Source organism: Berghia stephanieae, chromosome 7 (assembly GCF_034508935.2).
Source record: "Berghia stephanieae isolate SIO BIC M18660-M18661 chromosome 7, UCSD_Bste_1.3, whole genome shotgun sequence".
In the NCBI taxonomy this organism is placed as follows: domain Eukaryota; kingdom Metazoa; phylum Mollusca; class Gastropoda; order Nudibranchia; family Aeolidiidae; genus Berghia; species Berghia stephanieae.
In genome coordinates, this window is record NC_088366.1 from 56,564,611 (window position 1) to 56,586,439 (window position 21,829).

Consider the following 21,829-nt stretch of genomic DNA (forward strand, 5'->3'; position numbering starts at 1 on the left):
TGATGATGATGATGATGATGATGATGATTATAATAATAATAATAATAATAATAATAATAATAATAATAATAATGATAATAATAAAAATAATAATAATAATTAATAATAATAATAATAATAGTTATAGTAATAATAATAATAATAATAATAATAATAATAATAATAATAATAATAATAATAATAATAATAATAATAATAATAATAATAATAATAATAGTGATGGTGATGATGATGATGATGATGATGACGATAATAATAATAATAATAATAATAATAATAATAATAATAATAATATTAATAATAATAATGACGGTGATGATGACAATGATTCTATTAACCATACGTCTCAATTGCTTTGCACATGATCTTGTAAAAAAAAAAAAAGAAGAATGAATGGATGAACAAATGAATGAATGAATGAATGAATGAATGAACGAATGAATGAATGAATGAATGAATGAATGAATGAATGAATGAATGAATGAGTGAATGAATGGATGGATGGATGGATGGATGAATGAATGAATGAATGAATGAATGAATGAATGAATGAATGAAAGAAAGGACAGAGATAGAAGAAGTAGAAAGACACAACTCTACCCATCAAAGCATCAAAGGAAATTATTTGTCTTGTAGCTAATTTTAATATATAAGCTTTCATATCTTGTATTTGTATGTAGTTTTAATGTCTGAGTGAATGTAAAACAGCATAACGAGATGATGGTTCAACTAATTGCACAAAGTTCAACTCTAATTTAATACAATCTCCACTTCAAACCAAACACACACACACACATACATACACACGCATAAACACATACACACACATACACACAGGCACATTCAAGGATCTTATAAGATGATAAGTGATCATTATAATTACAATATCAACTTGCAAAGAGGTCATCAACCCACACACACACAAGGTGACACTGAAAGTAGTTAATTGTGTGTGGTAGCAAGATGACCCTTGATAAAAAAAAGTGAAGAGCATTTAATCTATTACTAATACTGATAGCATAATATGTTACTGTATTAGTTCATAAGATAATAAAGGCAGATGATGATATTAATGATGATGATGATGACGATCAGCATTAAGAAGTGGCCTAGCCAGATATCTTCCATGGCCCGTTTATGTTTGGTATGGCCAAATAAACACTCAGCCGGCAAATGCTGATTAAATTTATCTCAAAATCCCAGCTGTAGAAACTATAAACAAAAATGAATATAACAGTTTGTAAAAAAAAAAAAAAAAGGACAAAATACTAAACACGGGACATTTTGGGTTCAAAACCCTTCTTCAGCCAAAAACAAAACACAATTAAAACATAAATACATTACGTAAAAACCCAGATAGACGGCAGAGAAAAATAAGCTCATCCGTTCTGTCATAAGATCTACACCAATACTTAAAATGACAATTATGCTATGTAACTAAAAACCCTGTCAACTAATGTGACTGCAATATGTGTGATCATAAATTCTCATCACATGGGGCAAAAATGACAAAGTGCCTTACCACATGTAAAAATTTTGTTGTCGCATACAGATTTTTGCCTGCTCCACTCACTTTTCTGAATTAAAAATTCACCCCATACACCGGAGCATACTCAATGTCTCAATCGTTTCTATGTTATATGTTTGTGATGAGAATATTGGCTATTAAGCTTAACTGCTGGTCAAAATTACTTCGCGATGGTGGTGAACGAATCGGCGATCTCAAGAAGTGGATGAGAGAGGGATCTAGAAATGACTTTGGGTTTGAAACGAATATTTTTGTGTTCGTGGATAGCTCACACGGTAGAGCCACGCTCTCACCTGCCAGGCGGAGTTGTCGTACCAATAAGGTCGCAGGTTCAAACCCCACCACCGCCGCGAAAAAATTTTTTATTCTCTATTGTCTTCTGGCACTTTTCCACTCACTTCATATCTTGTTGTTACCAACATAAGTGCCTGCTCCACTCACTTTTCTGAATTAAAAATTCACCCCATACACCGCAGCATACTCAATGTCTCAATCGTTTCTATGTTATATGTTTGTGATGAGAATATTAGCTATTAAGCTTAACTGCTGGTCAAAATTACTTCGCGATGGTGGTGAACGAATCGGCGATCTCAAGAAGTGGGTGAGAGAGGGATCTAGAAATGACTTTGGGTTTGAAACGAATATTTTTGTGTTCATGGATAGCTCACACGGTAGAGCCACGCTCTCACCTGCCAGGCGGAGTTGTCGTACCAATAAGGTCGCAGGTTCAAACCCCACCACCGCCGCGAAAAAATTTTTTATTCTCTATTGTCTTCTGGCACTTTTCTACTCACTTCATATCTTGTTGTTACCAACATAAGTGCCTGCTCCACTCACTTTTCTGAATTAAAAATTCACCCCATACACCGGAGCATACTCAATGTCTCAATCGTTTCTATGTTATATGTTTGTGATGAGAATATTGGCTATTAAGCTTAACTGCTGGTCAAAATTACTTCGCGATGGTGGTGAACGAATCGGCGATCTCAAGAAGTGGGTGAGAGAGGGATCTAGAAATGACTTTGGGTTTGAAACGAATATTTTTGTGTTCGTGGATAGCTCACACGGTAGAGCCACGCTCTCACCTGCCAGGCGGAGTTGTCGTACCAATAAGGTCGCAGGTTCAAACCCCACCACCGCCGCGAAAAAAAATTTTCTTCTCTATTGTCTTCTGGCACTTTTCTACTCACTTCATATCTTGTTGTTACCAACATGAGTGCCTGCTCCACTCACTTTTCTGAATTAAAAATTCACCCCATACACCGGAGCATACTCAATGTCTCAATCGTTTCTATGACAAGATATGAAGTGAGTAGAAAAGTGCCAGAAGACAATAGAGAATAAAAATTTTTTTCGCGGCGGTGGTGGGGTTTGAACCTGCGACCTTATTGGTACGACAATCCGCCTGGCAGGTGAGAGCGTGGCTCTACCGTGTGAGCTATCCACGAACACAAAAATATTCGTTTCAAACTCAAAGTCATTTCTAGATCCCTCTCTCACCCACTTCTTGAGACCGCCGATTCGTTCACCACCATCGCGAAGTAATTTTGACCAGCAGTTAAGCTTAATAGCCAATATTCTCATCACAAACATATAACATAGAAACGATTGAGACATTGAGTATGCTCCGGTGTATGGGGTGAATTTTTAATTCAGAAAAGTGAGTGGAGCAGGCACTTATGTTGGTAACAACAAGATATGAAGTGAGTAGAAAAGTGCCAGAAGACAATAGAGAATAAAAATTTTTTTCGCGGCGGTGGTGGGGTTTGAACCTGCGACCTTATTGGTACGACAATCCGCCTGGCAGGTGAGAGCGTGGCTCTACCGTGTGAGCTATCCACGAACACAAAAATATTCGTTTCAAACTCAAAGTCATTTCTAGATCCCTCTCTCACCCACTTCTTGAGACCGCCGATTCGTTCACCACCATCGCGAAGTAATTTTGACCAGCAGTTAAGCTTAATAGCCAATATTCTCATCACAAACATATAACATAGAAACGATTGAGACATTGAGTATGCTCCGGTGTATGGGGTGAATTTTTAATTCAGAAAAGTGAGTGGAGCAGGCACTTATGTTGGTAACAACAAGATATGAAGTGAGTAGAAAAGTGCCAGAAGACAATAGAGAATAAAAAATTTTTTCGCGGCAGTGGTGGGGTTTGAACCTGCGACCTTATTGGTACGACAATCCGCCTGGCAGGTGAGAGCGTGGCTCTACCGTGTGAGCTATCCATGAACACAAAAATATTCGTTTCAAACTCAAAGTCATTTCTAGATCCCTCTCTCACCCACTTCTTGAGACTACTCACTTCATATCTTGTTGTTACCAACATAAGTGCCTGCTCCACTCACTTTCCTAATCGTTTCTATGTTATATGTTTGTGATGAGAATATTGGCTATTAAGCTTAACTGCAGGTCAAAATTACTTCGCGATGGTGGTGAACGAATCGGCGATCTCAAGAAGTGGGTGAGAGAGGGATCTAGAAATGACTTTGGGTTTGAAACGAATATTTTTGTGTTCGTGGATAGCTCACACGGTAGAGCCACGCTCTCACCTGCCAGGCGGAGTTGTCGTACCAATAAGGTCGCAGGTTCAAACCCCACCACCGCCGCGAAAAAAAATTTTATTCTCTATTGTCTTCTGGCACTTTTCTACTCACTTCATATCAGATTTTTGAAAGCCAAATTTGACCACACTGAATTTACTGTGTCATTCTAAAGCATGTTACCATGGCAACAAATGGAGTTTGATACAGATTTCTTTCTTTAATTTAAAAAAAAAAAAACACAACAAAAAAAACCCCACAGATTTTTGGTCTGTCTGTAACAAGTCTGTATCATCATCATTAGCAACATCATCATTGCCTTTGTTATCATCATCCTCATCATCGTTGTTGTCGTAATCATCATCATCATCATCAAGGTCGTCATTGTTTTTATCATAATAATATTGTGTGTGGTAGTAAGATACGCTTGGTGATAAAGTAAAGAGCATTTAATTTATAACTAATACTGATAGCATAATATGTTACTTTATTAGTTAATTATGATAATAAAGGCAGATGATGATATTGATGATTGATGATGGTGATGACGATCAACTTTATCATCACAATGTAGCCATCATCATAAGGCTAAGTACTGGAACTTTACTCAGATTAAGAAAAATTAATGTCGTTTTCCAGAATTTGATATCCCAAAGTCTCAGCTAAATGAATGAGGAAAAAGATTGACAATGCAATATTTCCAGACCAATTTTTACCAACTCATGGTTTGAATGCTTTTATCTGTCACTTTTCACAATAATAATATATCATATCTCCTCAGCTTGACATGTGGAACGACGTGGCATGCTGCTGGTAATGTTGGCAGAGCTGCTATGAGTCGTGCCATGGTGAAAATTGTGGATCACAGCAGAAATCTGTATAAACAAATGGAAGAGGATGGATACCCAACAGGTCAGATAGACACTTAATTATTTGAAAAAAAAAAGTAAAAAAAAAGAATAGAAACCCCCCCCCCCCCTCCCCCCACTGAAATGTGAGCTTAAGAAAAAAAAATCTAGTGTAATAGTCATTCAATGTGCTCAAGGCATTTGTCAAGAGGTCCCAAGCCAATGCACTATTGAACATGTAAGAAAAGACATGCAGCTTGTTTAACAGAAAGTAGTAGTAGTACAGAGCTGCCAAGTGTCACAGAACTTCTGTGACAGCCACGGAAATACTGGGCTTGCCAAACGTATTCTTTTTGGAAAATTTGACAGGACTTAATATTGTCATTTAGTCATGACTCTTGTCCACAGACAATGTCTGGTTCATGTTTGTCATATACTTAGGGTTAATGACCCGAGATATCGGTAGTATTATCGTGTACTCTGGGGTCAATAACCAATCTATCGTTAGTTTTATTATGTAGTGTGGACTACTCTCCCTATTTGATTTTTGCAGTGTGTGTGCGTGTGCGTGTGTGTGTGTATATGCAACCTTGGGTGTGTGTTGGGTTGAGTGAGTGGGGTGGGGTTCTTCAGGGCTAAATTCATTCATTCAATACCTTGCTCTGAGACTGCCAGGGTCTGTGTCCTCTATTATTATTTGACCCCCTGTTTTAGTCTCTAATCAATCAGTAAAGTTTTACCCATACTGTCCGCCTCTTAACTGGACATGGCAGAACTGCATCAAATATGTGCAGATGGAAACTTGGAAATAGTGATACCTGCCAGAAATGCCAGGCAGCCCCAGAGACCAGCGATCACATCGTCCTCCACTGCCCAGTCACTAAACTTGAAGGTGGCTACGAAACCATCCTTAGGGCAGAGGAAGACTTTAGAAGCTGGGTTGACGAAATACATTTGGAGGTGTAGCCATACGCTACTACTACCCATACTGTATCATTTGAGTACTTTTGTGCCATTACCACATAGACCATCTATAACTATAACTATCATATATGAGGAAATAGGTCAGAAATGATAGTTTTAAGTATTCTAATATGCGAATATAGTTTTAAATTATATGCATGAGTTCATTAACAATTGTCTAGATGAAGTTGTCTGTAGGTCTAAATAGACTTTTATCTGTCGCTGAGTTCATTAACAATTGTCTAGATGAAGTTGTCTGTAGGTCTAAATAGACTTTTTTGTGTCGCTGAAGTGCCGCTGAAATAATAATAATAATAATAAAATATCTTTATTGTCCCCAAAAATGTGGCAATTTGTCATTAGGTTACACATTTATAACAATACAATATTGACATAGACACTCACACAAGATGCACACTAGTAACATAGTAGTTGTCGTAAAAAAAAACAAAAACAAATTGATGTCAACAAATGGATTTTGACAAGTTGGCAGCTCTGGTCGTAGTCCTCCAGAGCCATTGAACTCCTGGACCAGGGTTTATTCCAGTGTTATGTTGTATAAGCTGTTATTATCCTGCGCTTACTTTCGTTATTTGGGAAATTCCACGGGTAACGGACTGACAAATCAGACCAAAAATGCATACATTTCGTGCTCTGAAATGCAATGTATTTATTGTATGGAGCTAATATTTCCCATGGACATGTATCATGTCCGCCCTTATCATATATCAAAAGGATAAAGATGAATCTTAATCAACTTGAATTTTTTTGACATTATAATGTTGGTAACGGACTGACATCAGAAAATCCATCTTTTTCAATTTTATATGTAGATGGATCAAACTTTCTGAAGTTAAGCCTTCCAGTAACAAATAAGTTCTTTTATAGTAACCACGAGATGTTGTTCTACAACCCACTAGCAATATTTAAAAGATTGTCCAAAATTTGAATCTGCAGTCTTTGAAAAAGTGTCGGTAACGGACTGACAAATGGATGGTAACGGACTGACACCTCTGAATTTTATTACTCTGAATAACGGTTACGACATCAAATCCAGAGCAAAGAACAGATTATGTAATTATTATCAACACTGAATACCCAGTGTGATTGATCAAACCAATACTCTTCCTTATATGGATGTCAAGCTACATTGGGCATGATGAGTAACTCGATGGGTGACATCTGATTACCTCAATCCCAACTTTGCTTTTGAAAAAAATTAAATAATGAAATAATGATTCGTGGAGTTGAAATCTATTCTGTCACAGTCAAACGGGAACTTTATTTCAACTATGAAATTAAATTATCAAAAAAAAAAAAAAAAAATGTAGACAAGAAAGAACTTTAAAACTGGGGAAGGTTTAACATTCTTTTGGTACTTATTTTTGAAGCTTAATTTTTATTCTGTATTTCATCTTGATTCCTCAAGCTTAGGAATTGTCAATAGGCCATGACCGTCACTGCAAACTGGTCGATAGTATTGGCAGTCAATCTCTTCCTCATCTGCACTTGACCAGAAAGCCAGTTATAAGATCTGAGAAAGATCTTCAAAAATTTCATTTGGACCATTTTATCCTTGATTGTTACAATTTTCTTATGCAGATTGTGGGATTTCTCTTAGAAGTACATTCTGAGGTTCTGAGGGAGCAAAATAAACTTAAGCCAATTTTGATTCCTGGATGAAATTCACTAACAATCGACAACCTCTTTTTCAGGGCTTTTTACACGAAACTTTTTGGAATTTTCGTCCTTTCTCTTTTTTCATCTCTCACAATTATGAAATCTTTTTCCCTTGGTGCTCGCCAAGAATACTTCTTGTCCAAATAGAAATTTTCGATCAAATTATCTTATTTCATTTTGAAAGCCCATTTCCATGATTAAAATATTAAAAAAAACATTGGTTGATGTATTGTATGCCCTTAGCAGTACAGGCATAGTTTAATTTTATTTTTAACTTTTGGGAGGATTGTAGACCCTCAAAGTTGAATTCAGTATTTTACTTTCCTGTGCCGAAATGTGAGGCAGATGTGGATTTAGGTGTGCTTGGTTTACTTTCTTTTGGAGTTGTAGATTGATTGGCTTTTCTCTTTTATTTTTCATTTTGCTTGAAAAAATCCCGTTATTTCTTTTAAGCATCCTTTACAATCACTTTCAAGTTTTCTTTGAGACTCCTGCTTTTGTTGCCTATCTTTTTCCTAAACAATGTAATGCCCATCAGTTTTCAGTCTTTCTTGATAATTTGAATCATGGATAGACTAGGCATTTTGAACCTGTGAATAAAGAAAATTGAGCGAAATTACATCATAAGCTATGAAAGTCAAATCGGAATAAAAAGCAAATCTTGTTTTCTTAAAAATAATACAGCAAAACTAAGAAAATAGAACTCATTTCTAACTTGTATCACATTACTTTGTAACAACTAACATATGACATTAAACACAGCTAAACAGCTTGCTGACCCACTACATTTAAAGCCTCTGTGACTCAAAAGTTTTTCACATTCATTTAAATGTTTGATTTCTTTTTTTTTTCTCCCAGGGCTTCTTGCCCCTTCAACAGAAGACTACTACTGGCTCCATTGTCATAAGGATATTATAGAACAAAAAACAGTGTTTTTCCCTCAATTCAAACATAGCAAAAATCTTCAAGTGATCAAAAGATTCACAAGCTTTAAAAGATTCAACTTACCTATTGCAAAATAGCAGGCTTGATATTGAAGGCCAGTGTTTGAAATTTTATGGATCCAAATGTTTATAAAATGGCTGCCTGATCAGTTGAAACACATTGGAGTGGACATTACTCTTGAGACTTAAAAAACAACTTTTATATATTGTCTTTGAATTAAAATAGAATTAGTCAGTCTGTTACTGTCAGTCCGTTACCCAACAAAAGTACCTTATATGATAAATTTCTTGAAAAATTATCTTACAGTGCTAAAGCCATTCATGTAAGAACAGAAAATCTGAAATAGTGAGTCTGTACAACAATCACCTCTTTCATAGATGAAAAAATACTGTTTTAATGGTAACGGACTGACATACAATTTCCCAAGGTCATTAAAACGACCGATGAGGACAACATTTCATTAAAATCGTAAATTTGAATGTTTATATAGGTTTCTGATACTTATAATTGTTTTAATATCAATAAACAACAGCAAAGGTGGCTATAATTTTGTAGAAGTTGCAAAATTTATAATATTGAGAAAATATTCTTTTTGTTCTTCAAATAGGGGATACCCTTACATAAAGCTACAATAAGCATCCTGTACCACAAATATGCACGAAATATCCTTATATTCATAATCCTGAATGATTTTCCAACAAATTGGTACCAAATTTTAACATGTTCTTAAGAATTTGTAAAACACCACTTCGGTTGACATTTTCATGGAATTTCCCATTTGTCAATGGAAAAATTGTCATTGAGTGCAAGGTTGAATTGGAACCTGCACTCAAGTACATATGAATTAACTGATTAAAAGGATCTCTCCATACCTCTAATAGATAACTCAGTTGGTAGAGCACCCACCTCGCATGCAAAGGGAAGAGATTGATCCCGGATGAAGTCGAGATTTTTTCTGACAGTCCCAACTCGAATTTTATAACTTGAGCTTGAAATAAAATTCTGAGCATCAGGATTGTTATTACATTAAACCATTTTGAAACGATTCACTTTAACTTTTTCTTTTTTTCTTTTTTTTCTTTTTTTATTCTTTCTCATTTCACAGGATGGAAAGAATGTGGAAGTCTTAATGTGGCTCAAAGCAAAGACAGATTCATCAGCTTTAAATTTCAACATGATTGGTTACAGTGAGTTTTCCAACATTAGAATGTTTTGTTTTTTTTCAATTTCATATTTCTCTTCTTTTAATTCGTGTGGCTATGTGGTCTAGTGGTATGACACTCGCATTCAGAACGGAAGGTCCTGGGTTCGAGCCTCGCTCTGCGCATAGTTGAGTCCTTGGAGAAGGCTCTTTACTCACATTCTCTCATCGTTCTCAGATGTAAAATGAGTACCTGGCCATTAACAGCATTGTCTCTGTCCAAAAAAAAAATTGTAATATCGCCTAACAGGCGTCATGTCCCGTCCTACATGTTAAATGTTGCTGCTGGCCAGGGACCCCTTGTAAAGCGCTTTGAGCATGTTTAGTCGATATTGCGTTATATAAAAGCTCAATTTTAAAAACTTTATCTCCATTTTTTGGTACCTGTTTCGTCCTGACATGATACTATGCGGCTATGTTGTCTTTTGGTATGGCCAAATTATAAAAAGTCAGATCACATCACTCCAGTCTTGCAGTCGTTGCATTGCTGTGGAGAACTGCATTACTTACAAACGTGCCTGTTACTGTTTTAAGTTCATCCATGGCACTGCTCCTATCTACTTGAGGGTGAGGGTGAACTTGAGAGAGTTAAAAAGTGAAAGAGAAGGTGAACACGTGAATTTGTAAAAAATATAAGATAGCCTACATGTCTTTTTTTTTCAGTTTTTGCTACAGATATGTGATCCATTGTCTCAAACTGGTGTAATGTTGGGTTGAACAAAACTGAGTATTTATATAGCTCAATATCCACTTAACATGCTCAAAGCACTTTACAAGGGGTCCCTAGCCAACAGCAACACTTTGTGTAGGATGAGACATGAAGCCTGTTCGACGAAAGTACATTTTATTTCAACAGAGAAGACGTTGTTAAATGGTCAGGTATTCATTTTACACCTGAGTACGGTGAGAGGATGTGAGTAAAGATCCTTTCTCAAGGACTCATCTATGCGCTGCCCAGAGTGGGACTTGAACCCAGGACCTTCCGATCCGAAGGCGAATGTCATATCACTAGATCATATAACTGCATAAAGAACCATAAAAGTGATTTTAGTGTGGAATGGATAGAAATTTGTGATTTTAGTTTTTATTAGTTAAAAAACAAAACAAACAACAACTTGTCGCATTATCCCCATTGTAAGAAATAAATACACTTCACTCATTTCTTGCAAGTTGAGCAATAGATCCACATTTCGTTGTTACAGTCAACCTGACATAATGCTCTTTTGAGGCTTTGGGTCACGTATTTGATCACATAAGTTCACTTCTTTGTTTGTTTTTTTTTTGGTTCTATTTTTGTTGTTGTTGTTTTTCATGCAACGATATTAACCATTTGCAACCTTTTTTTTTTTTTCATGCGACGATATTAACCATTTGCAACCTTTTTTTTTTTTTCATGCGACGATATTAACCATTTGCAACCCTTTTTTTTTTCATGCAACGATATTAACCATTTGCAACTTTTTATTTTTTTTCATGCAACGATATTAACCATTTGCAACTTTTTTTTTTTTTCATGCAACGATATTAACCATTTTCAACCATTTTTTTTCATGCAACGATATTAACCATTTGCAACCTTTTTTTTTCCACAGGTCTCTAGGTATTGAGTCTCATCTTTTGACTCCTGCAGAGGCCCAAAAAGTTTGTCCAATTATAAAGATAGATGACTTAGTGGTGAGTTGTTTTAATTTGGCTTCTAGGGGAGGCAGACTGATTTTTTGAGATGTTTTTTTTTTCTTGAATTTTTCTTTCTTGCTTTGTCTGGCACCTTTCATACTCAATTGTTCAGATCTTTATCTTATACCGGCGCCTGCTCTTTAATTTCTTAATTTAACACCGAGATACCATTCCAGTTAGGAAATGTCTTTGTGATTATTCTTTGTCCAAAAATCAAGGGACTGAATTTGGTGGATCATACATTCATTCAGTAGTCTGCTTGTGACGAGGGGGGGGGGGGGGGGGGGGGGGGGGGGTGATATTTACAATGAAGAAAAGTTAAAGGCCAAGTGTGATATTTATTGGTATAGGCCATTATATATATATATATATATATATATATATATATATATATATATATATATATATATATATACTCCTCTATCCCTACCCTTTCCCCTTCTTGATATCTTTATTTTGTAGTGCGGCGATGTGGTCTTGTGGTATGACACTCTCTTTCGGGTCGGAAGGTCCTGAGTTCGAGCCTCGCGTTCGGTGCATAGTTGAGTCTTTGGAAAAGACTCTTTACTCACATTCTCTCACCGTACTCAGGTGTAAAATGGGTACCTGGCCGTTAACAGCGTTGTCTTTGTCCGAAAAATTGTAATATCGCCTAACAGGCGTCATGTCCCGTCCTACATGTTAAATGTTGCTGTTGACCAGGGACCCCTTGTAAAGCGCTTTGAGCACATTTAGTGGATATTGCGCTATATAAAGCTCAATTTATTTATTTTATTTATTTTATTTTCTCTATTTGTCCAGGGTGCCATGTTTATCCCAAGTGATGGAGTAGTGTCCGCCCCTGATGTATCCTTGTCTCTTGCCAAGATGGCCAAGGAGAGAGGTAAGTGGAAAGGATTCTGAAGCCAGAGGACTGCGCAATGAAATATGTGACCCTCCGCCTCGAAACGGTATTAAGTCGGATTTTTCAATTTTGGGTTTTTGGTACCAAATCATAGCTTATTTTATGCTTTAAAATTTGATACCAAATTTATACAATTCTGATCATTCATTGCCGAGATATGACCGTTTGAAGTAGGAGGAGTGTGAAAACCAAATTTTGAGAAAATCGACTTTGAAGTGAGGCACCGTTTTCACGCACAGTCAAATCAATGGGCAAAGATAACTACTTTGATACAGGCATCGAAAATTTGACGAGAATAGTGAAATTTGGCATGAGCTTAGATTATATATCTAATAATGTACATACAAATTTTTGAAACAATCCAATAATTACTTTTGTAGTTATTCATTATTATGTAAGATGTTCTTAAACAAATAAAACACTGGAAAAAAAATGCCGACAATTGCTCACTTTTTCAAGAATTTTTTATATTTGAATAAAGAATCAATGAAATAATGTATTATTAATGTGATATTAATGTGAAATGTTTGTCTTATTTAATAGAGAAAATACAATTTCAATATGCCAAAAGTTAAAGAAGGTTTTATAATGTGAAAGTACAGTTTTGAAACTACGTGAAGCCGGGTGGGCAGGGAAAGAATTATCTTCTTCTTCTTCTTCGTTCCCGTCACGTCACATGGTCAGTCCGGTCTGGTGAATGAAGCCCACAGTGGTCCTGAGGTCGTCCTCACTGCCGTACAGCTTCTTTGAGTATGGGGTTGGGTCAGGCCAGAAGTTCCTTCTCAATTGGTTGTACTTTGGACATTCCATTAGGACATGATGTCCATTTTCATTTTCAAGTCCGCAGTCACATTGTCCAGAGGCACCTGCTCTGGACATCCTCCACACATGTTCCTTTAACTGGTTGTGTCCAGTTCTCAGTCTGAAGATGATGACCTGTTCCTTTCTGTCGAGCACCTTGATTGGGTCATTCATGTTGTATTCTGGGTGCTTCTCTCTCCATCTCTGAGACTGGATAAATTTGGCCATTTTGTTAATTTCTCCTGTTGAGTACATTGGGGAGGGTTGCTGCATGCGACTGCCTGCCTTTGCCAGTTGGTCAGCGATCTGATTTCCAAGTATCCCACAGTGTCCTGGAATCCACTGCAGTACCATGTTGGTAAACTTGCTTAGCTTCATGAGGTCTTCCACCAAGGCGTCTATATCATCCGCAAAGGACATCATTATATCCTCCAGAATTTTCTTAGCATCTGTTAAAATCACTATGTGTCTTGGTTTTTCATTTTCTGAGAGGATTTGCTTAACAGCTTCATGGATTGCATCTGTCTCTGACTTGTAGATTGAAGTGCGAGTACCAGTCGGTTTGCTGATCTCCTTTTGTTGACCATTTGTGTACTCGATGTGCACTCCCAGGCCCCCGCATGTGTGTTCTTTATTGCATGAACCATCGGTATAGATTCTTGTCCATTTTTTTTCAGGGTAGTTTTGATCTATGCACTTCTGTACAGACTTCTTGATTTCTTCGCCGTGTTTTTGTTTTGTTGAAATGTCACCAACGGAAGTCTTGATTTTCAAGTGATTTTGCCTTTTCCAAATTGGTACTCTGATATTTGCTTTGCATTTTTGGGTCATTATTCCGTCAAGTTCGTGATCTTTTTCAATTTGCTGGGCTCTTTCAATAAAGTGGGATCTTTTCAGCCGCCTAGTTTTCTTTTGTTGCGCTCTAGCGTGAAGAGGCTGATCTGTCATTGTTTTCACGTCTGTGTATTGTTTCAAAATTTTTGATTCCCTTCTTTCTGATAGAGATGTAAGTCCTGTTATGGTTTCCATTGCATGAATCGGTGTCGATTTCATTCCTCCACTTATTATCCTCATGTTGCTGTTTTGCACTTTGTCCAGTTTTTCCATTTGAGTTTTGGAGCAGTTTCCCCATGCAGATATCCCGTATTCTAGCGCTGGTCTCACATATCCTGTGTAAGTTTGTTTCAGTATATCGGAGCTAGTTCCCCAAGTTGTTCCAGCTAGTTTTTTCAAGAGTTGTGTTCGCTTTACCCCAACTTTCTGACTGTTGCTGATTTGATTTTTCCATGTTAGTCTTGGGTCAAAATGGACTCCTAGGTATTTTGGTGCGTCATCTTTTTCTAATTCATGGTCTTCAATACGTAGCTTTGCTTTTTCGTCTTTTGGGGAGAGGCTAAATATTGTGAACTTTGTCTTCACTGCATTTATTTTCATCGCCCAGTTGTCAGTCCATTCTTTGATATTATCCAGTGTGATTTGCATCCTGTGTTGTGCCTTGATTAAATTTTGGTCAGAGCTAATCAGAGCTAGGTCATCTGCGTACATCGACATTTTCACTCCTCGACATAGTGTTTCTCTTATATCATTTACATAGAGAAGAAATAGTGTAGGTGATAGTACTCCACCTTGTGGGACTCCATGTTTTAGTTTTGCTTCTCTACTTTTGTGACCTTGTGTTGTTACTCTTGCCTTTCTTGTTTTTAGGTAGTTTTGTATCCAGTTGAGCATGTTATGGGATACTTTTGATTTTTGTAGTTTATATACCAGACCTTTTTTCCACACTTTGTCGAATGCTTTTTCAAAGTCCACCCATACCACAATTTGTTTCTTTCCATCCTGAAACGAGTCTTCTATTTCTTGGGATATGTAGGTTACTTGATTTTCAGTACTCCTGTGTCTTCTGAAACCAGCTTGTTCATTTATAAGCACATTATAGTTTTCAAGATACCACACCAGTCTGGAGTTGATAATTCTTTCTATCAGCTTGCACATGCAGCTTGTAAGACTTATAGGTCGGTAATTTGCGGCTTCATTTGCTTGTTTTCCTTCTTTCTTAATTGGGACAATAAAAGCCTTTTTCCATATATCTGGTATTTTACCAGTTTTCCAAGTGCTGTTGTAGAGTTGTAATAGCTTCTTTTTCGTTGTCTTTCCAAGATGGATAAGCATCTCATTTGTTACTTCGTCTGGGCCTGGCGATTTCTTTGTTTTTAACACTTTGAGAGAGCTTTCTAGCTCTTCCATAGTTAGCTTCTTTGTCATTACTTCATCTATGGCTTCCTTGAGTTCCTTTTTTTGTTTTCTGCATTCTTTTCTAACCCTTTCCTTCAGTTCTTTTTCTATTGTGTTGTCACTAATTTTTTTGAACTGCTCCATGAATATGTCTGCAGCTTGTTGTGGACTGACAAGTTCTCCTTCTTTTTCCAAAGCGGGAGGGGCGTAGTGATTCGGTTCTCTATTTAGGGCTTTTGTAAGTTTCCGAAAGAATTATCAAGAAAGAGGATTAGAGAGGAAGAGATAGAATGAGAGAGTAAAATACACGCACACACACACATGCACACACACACACACACACACACACATGTGTGTGTGTGTGTATGTGTGAGAGAGAGAAAGAAAGAAAGAAAGAGAGAGATATAGAGAAAAAGAGGAGCGAGAGGGGGAGGTGAGTGAGACTGCTTGTGCATTAAGAGGACGCGAGGGAAATAGAATAAAGATTGAAACCTGTATAATTGTATGTGTTTGTATGTGTGTGTTTGTGTGTGTGTGTTTGTCTGTGTATGTGTGTGTATGCGTGTGTGTGTGTGTGTGTGTGTGTGTGTGAAAGAAACAAAAGGGAGGCGGAGAGAGTGAGGTAGACATGAAGAAAGGGATGGAGGCGGAGCAAAGAATTGTAGGGATAGTTTAAAGAAAGCATTTTGTTACAAAGTAAGTCATAGTCAATCAACTGGAAACATATTGACCAATGAGATTGCAATTAAAGAAATGGGCTGGTCAAATCAATCATTGCATTGTTTCCATTTTGAGTCAGATGACAGCTTGAGGAGGAGGGGTGGGGCTTATTGTGTAGTGACTTACATGAAAACCTGTTATTGAATCTCTCAAGTTGTCCTTAGCGTTCACCCACATTGTTCATTGTCTAAAAAGACCCCCCCCCCCCTCCTCCTTTCTTTCAGTATACAAAGAAAGCACGACAAAACGAACATCCATCTCTCTCTCTCTCTCTCTCTCTCTCTCTCTCTCTCTCTCTCTCTCTCTCTCTCTCTCTCTCTCTCTCTCTCTCTTTCTCTCTCTCTCTCTCTCTCTCTCTCTCTCTCTCTCTCTCTCTCTCTCTCTCTCTCTTTTTTTTGTCTCTCTCCCCTCTTCATCTATCTATCTACCTATCTATCTATCTATCTATCTATCTATCTATCTATCTATCTATCTACTATCTATCTATCTATCTATCCATCTATCTATCTATTCATCTATCTATCTATCTATCTATCTATCTATCTATCTATCTATCTATCTATCTATCTATCTATCTATCTATCTATCCATCTATCTATCTATTCATCTATCTATCTATCTATCTATCTATCTATCTATCTATCTATCTATCTATCTATTTATCCATTTATAGGTTTGTCTTTCTGTCTGTGTATCTATCCATCCATTTCATTTTTTAGTTACACGTATTTCCATCGGGAGTTCATTAATTGTTGAAGGTTCTATTTATTGTTCTGCTTTTGTACTTAAAATTAAATGTTTATCCTACAACAATCTCTGTAAGTGTAAGATTAGTCAACTGTTGTCCTATTAAGTCTTAGCATGTCCTATAATTTCGTGAATAAAAAAAGAGGGACAAAGGAGGACCATCACCTCGATGCAGCTAGACAAAGAGATAATAGCACGTGGTGTGTATCAAAATGCACAAACACACACATATGTAACACACGCATGCTGACGTCATGAAGCATCGCCCGAGCATTATGGTCTACAGCCACAGCGCATGTGATGAGTGTTGACCAATCAGAATCATTCATTTGTAAGGTTGTCAGGGAAAAACCTAGACTTGTTTACAGTTTTTAAAGTCCATTATTGGTTGAACCATGAAATTGTGAAAACAGTCATGCTTTCTCTGAGATAGATAAAGACACGCCCTTTGCTGTGATATCTTACATCTTATTGGTGGAGAAAAAGACTCGGTATTACTAAGCCTTGGAAAGGGTGGCTCTCTGAGAGAAAGTCAACTCTCGTTTTGAATGTGTCACTGATAGTTGCATTTTTAAACTTGAAATTTATATAACTTATCGTCATTGTTTATGTTGAATTATTATGTTTTCATGTAGAAAAATGATTGTAGTTTCTGAAACAACCAAAAACTGAAATTTGATAATTTTGACCATTTCCACTTTAAAACCGGTTTTCTTCGTTTTCCAAATCCCGACTTAATACCGCTTCGAGGCGGAGGGTCACATATATTTGATATCAGAGCAAGTCTGAAGAACTTTGCTCTTTGAAAAGAGAAAATAAATGTCAGTATATGTGACCCACCGTGTCAAAGCGGTATTATGTTGGGATCCACTCGGTTAGGGAAATTGAATTCTTTGCCACAAATTTCAAACTTGGGTTTCATTTCTGTACGTTATGATGGAGTATAAATACTATTTCTTGCTTTACAAAAACTTTTAAGGTCCAATTTCTCATCTCTTTAAAATTCACTTTTTGGGGTCTGAATCATCCCGACATAATACCGTTTTGAGACGGAGGGTCACATATACGGTGTTGAATTAAAAATTTTATTACTTTTTAAAACAATTCGAATTTTGATGTAATAATTTGCTGAATTTTTTTTTCAAACAGTTGTACTTTTAAATTATATCTAATTTGATGAAATATTTAAGAGATTTTGCTTTAAATGCTTACTCCAACATGTTAATGGAAATCAATTTAGTTTCAAAATAAATCTGAAGGGAAATAAAGTAATATACTATTATTATGATTCTCCTATTTATTCGTAAATTTTTAAAGCTGCTGTAATATGAGCATTTCTCTTAAATTTCAAGCCATCTTTTCTGGTAAAACTGCAAGAAATAACCCTCAAGGATTATTCTGTTTAGGTCACCACGCCTTCGATAGACATAGTAACAAATAAAGGGGCAGGCACTGGTGTAAGATAAAAACCTGAAAAGGTCTTAACCCTCTCCTTACCACCTATTGGAAAATCGTCACATTTGTTACGATGCAACCGTCACTTTTACCATCCAGATTTAATTTCTTGTTGCTATAACTATAAAAACTTGACATTCTGTAATAGTCCATATTGGCAAACAATATTATGTATAGAACGTTCTTGTCGCTTTTCTGTTTGAGTTGGGTGGGTGTGAAGTTTTGGGGAAAATTCTGAAAATGGCTGGTAAGGAGAGGGTTAAGAAACAGTGCCAGACAAAGCAGAAAGAAAAAGACATGAAAAAGATCATCCCAAAAATTCAGTCTAGCACGACTGTTTTTTTTTGTGTTTTTTTTGGGGGGATGATTTTTTTATTGTTTATCTCTTTCTGCTTTTATTTGGCACTGTTTCATACAGACATCTTCAGGTTTTTATCTTTGATAGAGATATAAATAAAGTAATCCTTCAGAATTATTTTTCCTTTGGAGCTGGAGTTTAAACTGGTTTCTGTGGCATAAAACCCATAGTGGCAATTGCTTGCTACCCCTCTGATAGGACATTTCTCTACTTACAAGTCCATTTTAACAGGTTTAATAGACCCAGCTGTGCGGTCACTGCTGGTTGCAGATGGATACTGAAGAAAATCTTGGACTACACCAAATAGTAATACCTGTTCCTATGTTCATGAGGCATGTACAAAAATGAGTTATGACAGCTTCAAACATTGCTGTGTCTTCTATCCCCTATATCTGTTTTCCAACTTGCTTTCTGTCTTTGTCTTGGAATGAGATTACTTGGTTTTGTCCTGGCCCTGGCCTGGGACCTGGCTGGGAGGGAAACAGTCAAATGCATAGTTATTGTTTTGGGAGATGATATTTTTTTCCTTGTAAATATCTCTCTGTTATGTATTATTGTTATTTTTAATGTATAATGTAAGTATTTAGGTGTATTCCTCTTTGTTGGATTTTGTGTTTATGTCCAGTTGAGACTTATAGATGATCTCAACCTAAGTACATTGGTGGTTTGCTCTTGGAATCTGCATCTGATCCCTATTTGTTCCCAGTTCCCCTTTGTCTTCCTTTCTCTTGGGTGCTTTAATTGTAATTCTAGAACTTTTTACTATCCCATTTTCTTCCTTTTTACTGGCGCTGATATAACCTAAATGTGTTGCAAGCGCCGTAAAACCCTAAAAAACAAAACAAAACAAACAGCTTCAAACAAAAAACAAAGTACCAAACGTGGAATGTTTTGGGGCTCAAAATCCTTCATCGGCCAATAACAAAAAGCATGTTTTTTTTTCATTCCGACTACATATTCTGCCATCTGTCCGTATTTAACTCAATCAACCCTAACACCGACTATATCCGTAGTTTACCCGGGTTATTTTTACCCCATGCCTCTTTATTACATTTTTCTGAGACAAATTATAGGCATAGTATCAAAGCTAATGTTTTTAGTTTTTGCATGTCATTGGTAGTTTAATAAAACTATCTATGCACCAGTTCATTTTTAATACATTTTTTTCCAATTTTGAAAAGTAGCAAAAATCTCTAGGATTGAGTGAGTTAAAGTGATATATTAATGTTTTTCATGTTTTTGTTATTTGCTGAAGAAGGGTTTTAAGCCCTGAAACGATCGGTGTTTAGTATTTGTCTCTGGCAGTTTAGTATTTAACTCACTCAACCCTAACACCGACTATATCTGTAGTTTACCCGGGTGACTTTTACCCCATGCCTATTTGTTACATTTTTCTGAGACAAATTATAGGCGTAGTAGTAGTATCAAAGCTAATGTTTGTAGTTTTTACATGATTATGGGTGGTTGAATGAAGATATCTATGTATGTACATGCTCATGTTTTACACATTTTTTTTCCAATTTTGAAAAGTAGCAAAAATCTCTAGGATTGAGTGAGTTAATATAGAACTATTTGATTTTTCAACAACAACAAAGAAATAGTCCATCAGAGTCATAAGGCCTATCGAGTGAAGTTTATCCTCGTTTTTATAGCTTTAAACAGACAACAGCAAATTGCTTGCTGTCCTTTGGTTATCATACAATTCTTTCCTTCAGATGTCATAGACTCCGCTGTACAATGACCGCCGGGTGGATGGGGAGTCCGAAAATGAATCACGACTTCACCCAGGATCGGTCCAGGTCTTTTCGCCCATGAATCGAGAGTTTTCCACTGCGCTATCAAGGCTTTGATAAGTCTGAAGTCTTGTCCTACTGTATGGATGTGAAACTTGGAACGCATCACAGGCATGTATAAGGAGAGTACAGATTTTCGTAAACAGGTGCATGCGTAAGCTACTCAGAATAAAATGGATGGATAGAATAAAAAATGAAGTAGTATGGAAAAGAACACAGCAGAAACCAGTGGGAGAGGAAATAGGAAGAAGACGATGGAGGTGGATTGGACACACGCTTAGAAAGAATGACTCCACTATAACAAAGAAAGTATTGGACTGGAACCCTCAGGGCAGAAGATCAAGGGGAAGGCCACGAGGAACATGGAGAAGAATTAAAGAAGCTGATATACAGAGAAGTGGTAAGACCTGGAATGAGATAAAAAAGTTGGCTCAGGATAGAGAAGGATGGAAACTGTTTGTCTGTGGCCTATACCCTGACCCAGGGTGAAAAAGGCAATGATGATGATGATCAAGGCTTTTGATAAAAATAGAATGTTATTTAAATTTGATTTCAAATATTACATTCTAACGGGTTCAGCAATAAAAGCAAGTAAAATTTTGTAATATTGTAAGATTGGATTAGCATTGATTTTTGTTTATCCTTTTTTCCAAAGGAGTCCAGATTTTTGAGAAGGTCACTGTTGAGGAAGTTCGTACAGAAGATAAACGGGTCAAATCAGTCCTGACCTCTCTGGGTGAAATCAAAACAGACGTCTTTGTCAACTGTGCTGGACAGGTTAGTTCATTTGTTTGTTGTTGGGTTAATAATATGAACATTTCTTTAACTCACTCAACCCTAACACCGACTATATCCGTAGTTTACCCGGGTTACTTTTACCCCATGTCTATTTATTCAATTTTTCAGAGACAAATTATAGGCGTAGTATCAACGCTAATGCTTTTTAGTTTTTACTTTTTAATGGTAGTTGAATAAAACTATCTATGTACAAGTTCATTTTTAATACATTCTTTTCCAATTTTGGAAAGTAGCAAAAATATCTGGGATTGAGTGAGTTAAAGCTTTTCCATGGATTAAATATGTTCAATGCGCTCCAAGATATTTAATTTATTCTCAAAGCTGGCCATATGGAACCGTATTTCCATTTCAAGTAGTACCGGTCGACAATTAGGCATCTGTTTTGTACTAGCACTCTTACAATATCCATCACTGCCAGTAGCCAGGTTCTCATTCACTCACACCTGTTGAGTGGAGTAATTTGTGTTAAGTGTCTGTTTCAAGGTCACAACGACAGGACCAGAATTTTCCTCCCATCCATTTCTTGACTTTTGCAACAAGACAAGACAACAGTAATTGCTGAACCACTGAGGCACTTTGTTATTTTCCTTTCACCACCAACATAATGTTTGGAACGGCTTTGTCTCTGGG

General features: G+C 36.6%; 1 protein-coding gene across 5 annotated transcripts in view; it reads left to right on the plus strand.

The window, feature by feature from the left end:
- LOC144977541 (pyruvate dehydrogenase phosphatase regulatory subunit, mitochondrial-like) overlaps window positions 1–21,829 on the plus strand; it is a 59,460-nt gene that overhangs the window by 19,679 nt on the left and 17,952 nt on the right. For all 5 annotated transcript variants that reach the window (XM_078922865.1, XM_078922868.1, XM_078922866.1 and 2 more), the window contains exons 3-7: window positions 4,859–4,989; window positions 9,619–9,700; window positions 11,307–11,388; window positions 12,193–12,274; window positions 21,057–21,178. In XM_078922865.1, coding sequence (XP_078778991.1) covers window positions 4,859–4,989; window positions 9,619–9,700; window positions 11,307–11,388; window positions 12,193–12,274; window positions 21,057–21,178 — 499 coding nt within the window. The remainder of the gene's footprint in view (window positions 1–4,858; window positions 4,990–9,618; window positions 9,701–11,306; window positions 11,389–12,192; window positions 12,275–21,056; window positions 21,179–21,829) is intronic.